Here is a 7,719-nt window from a genome sequence, read left to right as displayed (position 1 = left end):
AGGAGACGTGGTGATGGCCGTGGAGGAGGCATGATACAGAAATCTGAGGTGAAGTTTAATTTGTTGGTTGGATGTGTGAGTCCCGTACACGTTTGTGAAGCCCCTTCATTCTCCGTCTCAATCATCATCTTTGATTCCCCCCTTTCTCTACCAATCCCACTTCAATTGCCATTTTTCATCTCTCAACGCCTTTTTCTGTTTTCTTTTCTTTTTTGTTTTTTAAATTGAAATTAATTTTGCGGACTATTAAACAAATAGCCTAAAATAATCCGATTCTACCCTACACGGCCGCCCGGCCACTCTGCGATTGCTATCTATAAATTGCACAATCCTATCCGTCTCTGTCCTCACACCCCAACGTCCTTTTTACTTGTTTCCCCGTTCTCTTTCCTTCGTCTTCCTCAACTCATGGGTTTCCTCTGATTTAACCTAACCCTCACGCCACTCTCGCCCTCTAAATAATAATCCCTTGCAGGTTTTGTGGGTGGCATTCTTAGAGATGGAGAAGCTCCCCAGCTTTGTCGTCAGTGGAGGCGTCAAGCTTCCCATTGGCTACCGTTTCTGTCCCACCGATGAAGAGCTTGTCATTCACTACCTCAAGAGGAAGGCCTTCTCTCACCCCTTACCCGCCTCCGTCATTCCCGACTTCGACGTCTTCGCCGCCCACCCTTCCCGCCTCCCAGGTTCTTCTCTCGTCTCTTTCTCCCAAATCTGTTTTTGCGCTTGTTTTTTGGGGGCACAGAACTTCTGCTTGAGATTTCGCATTGTCTTTCCAAGAACTCGAAAATTTTCATGTCTGCTGATTTGTTTCTCTTCTCTTGTTTGAGGATTTGCCTAAATTGAATCTAAATGGTCTGTTCGAATTTGTTGATTGTAGGTGTCGGTGATTCCAAGGAAAAGAGATATTTCTTTAGCCATAGAAGGGAGCATATTCACAAGAGGCCTGCTGCTTCTGGGTACTGGAAAAGCATAGGCAATGACAAGCAAATTATTGCTTCTGAGAACAACCGAGTGGTTGGGATGAGGAAGACTCTGGTTTTCTGTGAAGCCAAACGTTCCCGTGAGGCTCGTACTCGGTGGGTCATGCATGAATTGCGCCTTCTTCCTTCTGAAACACCTTCCTACCCATCACACCAGGTAAAAATGCACAAGTACAGATCAGTTCCCATTACATGTAAACATGAAAATTCACAGATTTAAGAGTAATGCCCTTTAGATATGGTCCCTTTTTTTCCCCCCTGGTTTATCAGTACTTGATGCCAATTTTCAACTTTGAATTCAAATTCAGGTGGCAGCAGCAGATTGGGCTGTGTATCGCATATTTCAAAAGAGGAAGCTTAAGAGAAGAGGATCTAATGGTCAACTCTCTAATATGAGGAAAGTTCAGGGATTAGAGGAAGAGATCAAACCCAGTTTCATAGATTTCACAGCGGAATGTGGGAGTGACACAGGACCTCCCCCACCTAGTTCTCCATGTTCAAGCGAAAGCAGTGAAATCGCTTCTAACAAGCTAGATTAGGAGGAGATAAGGAGCTTGCATTAATTAGGTTTTCTTTATGATCATCATTATTATAGAGTCACTGAGAAGTCCTTAGGATTAGATAACTCTTCATGGAGCATTTATTTTCTGTAAGAGCAGCGCAAACAACTGAGTTTATTAATAGTACTATTCAACTAACTTGCTTTATTAATGTGACATGATTACGGTGGGAATATAGTTTAGAATACTCATGGCTGGTCTGAACATGAAGCTTTTTATTATCAAAAGGGACATGATTTCTTGGGGAAAAGACGATCCAAATCCAAAAGTATGATAATAAAATGCAGAGAATGGATGCGAAAGGTAGGCATCCAAAGCTAGAAAGGAAGAGGGTCTGTATTAATCTAATGGTAATGATGATGATCTTTGTGAAAATAAGAGATGCTTCGTGCCGTGCGTGTGTGAGCTCATGGCCTTGACGAAACACATGGTGCTGCCTACTGCTGAAGTCCCTTCTCAGCATCACGGCATCACCACACGCCCTTTGATTCCAATTCCACTTCTTTTCACACCACAGCTTCATGCTCCATTCATACAAATGCCTCCTTTCATATTTTAAAAGACAAAAGCCAAATCTTTATTTCCCCCCTTTTTTTAATTTGGATTTGGGAATAAAGAAGGGCCTCTTTTGGTTTGAGAATAAAGAGGGGACGTAAAAGCAACCAAATTATACCCCCACGCGTCAAAATAAAATTTATTCCCTCTTTTCTTTATCTGTATTTTCAACAAAACATGAATAGTAATTACTCCTATTTTGCTCAGATAATAAAATAATGTGGAAAAGACACGTAGGCCCCAAATAATTTAGATGGTTGGAGTCTAAAAAGTTTTTGTTAAAAGATGAGCTGTATTTGTTCCAGCAGTTGCAAGTTATTTGAAGTGACTTTTATGAAACTTTAATATCTTACAACTAAAACTTTCATGTTTACAGCTATCTAAAATAATATTCATCGCTCATTTTTACCCAGTTTTTCATCTGACTATCATTAATTTATTCATTTGGGATCCAAACGTCAATCTATCAAAATAATTGACTCCAAAAATTAAAAAAAATTTCCTCCTAACGTCTATACTTGTATTTGAGTATATTAAATAGATTAGTTAAGTTAGTTATTTATAATAAATATATTTTTTTTAAATACTCTTACTAATCAGGTGTATTAACTAAAACTACTATTTGGTGAAATTTTTATCATATACAACTATTATAAAGACTACCTTGAGAAAAAATGAATGAATATGAGAGAGCAAAATAATTTAAGTCTTATATTTAATCAAATTAAAAGTGAAACTACTTTTGTATTAAGTAGCGGAGGTAGTATGTAAGTACTTCGGGGCCAAGAATGAGATCAAAATGAAGCATACTGTGTGCTTATGTATCACCTCAAGCGCCACACTGAAAAGGCTCAAAGTGAAGCGTGACATATATTCCACTTTGCTGTATTTTAATAAATTAAAGAAAGGAACGTGGAAACCAATTATCCTTCTCTGTCTTATTTTCATTCGATCTAAATGCCACTCTCCAGATTTCCCCCCTCTGAAAACAATCGATGTGAATTATAAAACAGAATGCCGAAGGAGAGATAACGGAACAAGGCACAAAAGGGAAAGCTTTGGGGATGGTTGAGTTTGGGAAGGAAACAAGGAACAAATTAAAAGGAATTATATGTGCAGGGTGACCGAGTGAGAGAGAGATTCTTTCAAGCCTGGATAACGCAACATGTTGTGACATTTGAGAATATGATTCTTTTTTATCAACAATGCATATTATCTGTTCACGTCTTAAAAAATCTATTTTGAAGCTGAAATTTTACATCACTCTGGTTGCCAGCCAAAAGACATCACGCATCCATGCATGCATGTAGTTATCAGTTTGCAGAGATGAAAGTAGTTTAAATAAAGATATAAATAACTGAGGTGCACGTCAGCAGAACTTTGATGCGTGATACATGTAGATAGTTTGAACATGGAATGAGGAATTGAGGTGCCGACCATGGTAATTTCCACAGGACCTTGCTTTACCCTCACGCGAATCCGTTGAAGGCATAGCCTGAGATTTCTGACTTTTCTGTCAAAGTTTTCTCTCATCCCTTTGTTTCAAACTTGTTTCACTCATGACTTACGGCCACTACACTCTCGTAGTCCCACAACAGCCTAAGTTTCTTGTTTTCTTCTATGATGTTCTGGTCTGAATTATTAATGCGGTCCCTCTTCTGTCTTTGCCAACTTAGTCAGCTCGATCAAGTACGTGCGTGTCAAACATTAATTCTGGATGCTCTGACTACTGTTTATAGGAAAATGATAATTAGGCCTCTAAAATGGGGCGATGACCAAGGCTCCAGATCAGTTCGGTAAGTTTTGGAACTTTACTTCAAATGCCGTTTCGAGCGTGTGATGCCACAGCACTCCTGTAAAACGCAATAGAAATAAGCTTCGTGTAACTTGCTCTAATGATATAGTGTTGTGTCGTTGTTGGATTGGAGGCGACATCACAATTAGATGGAAAGAATGTAAAAAGGGAACAGGTAATTTTAGGCACTTAACAGATACATAATGGCGACCAAACAGAGGACAGCCTTATTGGACAGCTTCTGTTACAACCTTAATCGTAACCGTAAAACCTTTGTGGCATCTCTCGTGTTGGCTCTCTGTACCAACGAATTCGGGTGTCCTTTATACAGTACTTATTGGTCCCTCCCAATTCCATCCCAACGCAGCCATCTTCCTCTGCTCCATCATGGGTTGCGGCTTGTCAACAAGGCTGAATCCAGAAGACGCCGCAACCCTTAGCCATGGACGCATGATGAGTAGTAGTGATGGCCACATTACAGACATAAATTCGCCGGCCACCAGCAAGCATCACGACCGTGGCGGCGACGACAGTGTCCTGTCTTTCGCCCAATGGAGCCAGAAAAGCGGGTCGTCGACGCAGGGGAAGGACGCGAAGCAGGTGGGTGAAGGAGGAGAGAAGGAGGGAGAAAAGGAGGAAGAGGATTATCAAAGTGAAGTCCTCATTTTTCCAAGGTCCCCAAGTTTCAGGGTGTACTGCATTGCCTCCTCTAACTCCAGCAGGAGTCACAGTTTTATTAGTGACAACGACTCTGCCTCCAGCGTCAAGAATAACGGTCTCTGTTTTACTTATTCTCTGTGAATATTTTTTTTTTTGCAGTAAAATTGCATTGCATTCTCATGGGGTTCATTTCTTTATATGCAGGCGATGAGGATTCAACGAATAAGCCAACCGAGGAAAAGAAGGTCTGATATTTCACGACGCGTGCGTGCTTTTTCAGAAAGTTGAGATTATGTTATAGCTGTTGTTTAAATGTGTTGGTTTTATGAATTTTTTTTTCCTGCAGGAACGAAAGAAGAAAGAAAGAAGAACACGAGGACTTAGGAGTGCTCTGCAAAAGGGAATGCCCAGAAGGAAGAAGAATCTTCTAAGTTTTGGTTGCTACACTAGCCATGCATCCTACGATGAAAAGCCCTTATAATAGAATGAATCTCCTTTCCCTAACGAAGCAGGATTATTGTTCCCTCTAATGTCTCTTTTGGTTAAGTGTGAAAAAACAACGTAAGCGCTGTTAAAAGAACAAATATAATGCAAAACTAGTGCGTTCACGTGCCTTACATGAAAAACGAACCCTCTCTTTCGTAATTTTACACTCTGAAATTAGAAAGATTCATCTTTCAAGAGGGTATTAAGTCGATCCCTCTAATATTATTGCCATCGAAATATAATCCCATGGCTTCCCATCGTCCCATATGCTCATGAATGGCTCCAAGTCTCAGAGCCATATCAATATGTTTGCGTGATTTTTTAATACTCCTCCGGTCTGTAAGATCCATTTAACTAATTTGATTAGATTAAGGAAGTTAGGTAAGTTAGTTAATTATAAGAAAAGTGATACATTTTTCCTAAAACACCATAATCATCTTTCTTAATACCCCATCTCCCTCTTCTACTTGATTATGGTTGAGAGAGTATTCATAGAGGTAATTTAGAGAAAATTGATAAATATGAGAAATGAGTCTTATATTTAGGATCAAAATCAACTCAAAAATTGAGTCTTATATTAAAGACCGGAGGAGTATTAAATTTGTTGCAGTCTTTCTCTGCACAAAATAAAAATTCTGGACTGTCAATTCAGTAGCCCAGAACCACGGATTCCCTGTGTGTTGCGGAGCCATGCATGCAACTTAGTAGTTTTCGTCTTATCATCATCTTTTTCTTTCCTGTTACGTAACAGCATGACTATGGAGATTCAGTTATTTTATAACGTTTGATTGATTTCTTTTTGTTTTAATAAAAACAAACTCTGTTTTTGGATTACATTAAAAAAAAGAAAACAACCTTTGAGATTGCATGGCTGTAAGATTTTGGGAGGAAGAAACTATCCAGGAGGGAAAAGACTCGTGTTCGTAGGCCACTACATTGAACCTCAGAAATATGTTTCACTTCTGACGGTGGGGAAATACCATAGTCAAAATTAACATATATCCCAAACAAAACAACTAATAAAAATGATTAACAGATTTCATTGCTAGGGTTGTCTCCTTTTTCTTTGGCGTCAAATGTCAATTTTCATATGAAAAAAACATATCTGATTTCTTGAAAACCTGGGGTTTAAGTAGGATGCGTGTTTTAACATTAGTTAAGGATTTTTTTTTTTTTGACCTGAACATTAGCTAAAGATTGGATCTTGAGGGAGAGGAAAAACAAAAACATGGTCAAAATTTTTGCTTTTTAAGAAAAAGAGGGATGTTGAATAAGAAAAACAGAACACGTGACTATTTTGGTTGAACAGGGAACAGTAAAAGGGAAGACTTTCTGAGTTTTCTTACTTGCAGAAAATAAGAAAAAGCAGAGTTGCGTGGCCGGCACCTGGGATCTTTGCATGTCTTGACCTGACCTCATTGTGTTTGAGACATTCGTACCATAAACATTTGAATCGCCACTCTTCCTTCCACATCAAGCAACACTGACTTTTTGACCCAACGCCTCCTCTCTTTTTCCATATTCAAATAAGTAACATAACTCATCATGACCAACGTCTCATGCCACGCCTTCAAATATTCAAACACTTTCCCCTTTTTTTAAATCACAGAAAACCAAGCCGTTTTGTTTATTTCTCAAGCTTCCCTGCCTCCCAAATATTGATATTCCCAAAGATGAGCAAGCTTTCACTGTAATAACATGGCATGCCTTGTAGCTCTTGGAGTCTCAGAAGCCTGGGAATACCTGGAAACACAGACCAATTATATATTACCATATTGTAATTTCCCAGCAACAAGCTGGATAGAATCCACACTGTATGAAATAACGCTGGTTCTTAACTTCTTATGTTCTCATCAAAATCATGATCTTAATATCGAATGAAATGCGTGGTCAGACATTTTGCCCGCCGCGATTTTTCTAATAAGACAAATATCTTTCATTTTCCTCACCGTCAACAAAATCTATAACGAATGAACGTTAGTCATCCATCTGCCCATTCTTTTCCTCTGCCAAACATCCATCTGCTGACTTATAATTATATAATTATATAAAAACAAGTGCATGCCATCGCAGCCGCTGTCTATAAAACTTTTATAATTCATGGCCAAATTCCTTTTTAGAAAAGGAAGGAAGGTGCCGCCAAACAAAAAAAAAGTCCTAGTTTTCATTAAATTGATTTTAATTATTATGACATTTAAGCAGTTAATTCTAATGACCCGCCGAAACTTTGACGTGGATGTTGATCCATTTATGGTTTTATTTCTACACTGGTGCGAAAGTCAAAATAAAATTACTCCTCCTTCCTTGACTTTTCCAAAATTCACACTCCACCAAATTCCTTTTCATTATCTGTATTATACATGTATTTTATGTTTATAATTATATGAGAAGGGCAAACGTGTAAAAGGAATGGGGAATGCAAGGGTCATGCGCAGGCAGTCAAAGTAGGGCACAGGTTTGGGTTCCGGAATCCCATCTTTGTTTGTGTAATCATATATCCAACCTTTGACCCTTTCATTGGTTCCGTCAAAACCCCACCGCTTTTGACACTGACGTGATTCTGCGCTTCTCCACTCCCCCCACTCTGCATGACGCCACCCCCTTCCCCAAATCCTCTCCGCACAATCACGTTCGCCGTGCCTCCTGCTCTTCCTCGTTCCTCTCTCGTTCCCTCTTCCTCTCC

The 7,719-nt window shown here is 39.2% G+C and overlaps 2 protein-coding genes across 2 annotated transcripts; both read left to right on the top strand.

Annotated features, from left to right (window-relative positions):
- Positions 1-350: 350 nt before the first annotated feature.
- Positions 351-1,729, top strand: LOC114736563 (NAC domain-containing protein 83-like). The gene is made up of 3 exons (XM_028924417.1): positions 351-683; positions 878-1,137; positions 1,289-1,729. The coding sequence occupies exons 1-3, from the start codon at positions 500-502 to the stop codon at positions 1,517-1,519; spliced, it is 675 nt and encodes a 224-aa protein (XP_028780250.1). The 5' UTR covers positions 351-499; the 3' UTR covers positions 1,520-1,729.
- Positions 1,730-4,129: 2,400 nt separating this feature from the next.
- Positions 4,130-5,054, top strand: LOC114736532 (uncharacterized). The gene is made up of 3 exons (XM_028924387.1): positions 4,130-4,665; positions 4,755-4,795; positions 4,897-5,054. The coding sequence occupies exons 1-3, from the start codon at positions 4,278-4,280 to the stop codon at positions 5,029-5,031; spliced, it is 564 nt and encodes a 187-aa protein (XP_028780220.1). The 5' UTR covers positions 4,130-4,277; the 3' UTR covers positions 5,032-5,054.
- The last annotated feature ends 2,665 nt before the right edge of the window (positions 5,055-7,719 follow it).

This window comes from Neltuma alba, unplaced genomic scaffold (assembly GCF_004799145.2).
Source record: "Neltuma alba isolate B1F8T4 unplaced genomic scaffold, ASM479914v2 tig00013343_pilon, whole genome shotgun sequence".
NCBI lineage: Eukaryota > Viridiplantae > Streptophyta > Magnoliopsida > Fabales > Fabaceae > Neltuma > Neltuma alba.
This window is presented reverse-complemented; position numbering and strand designations above follow the sequence as displayed.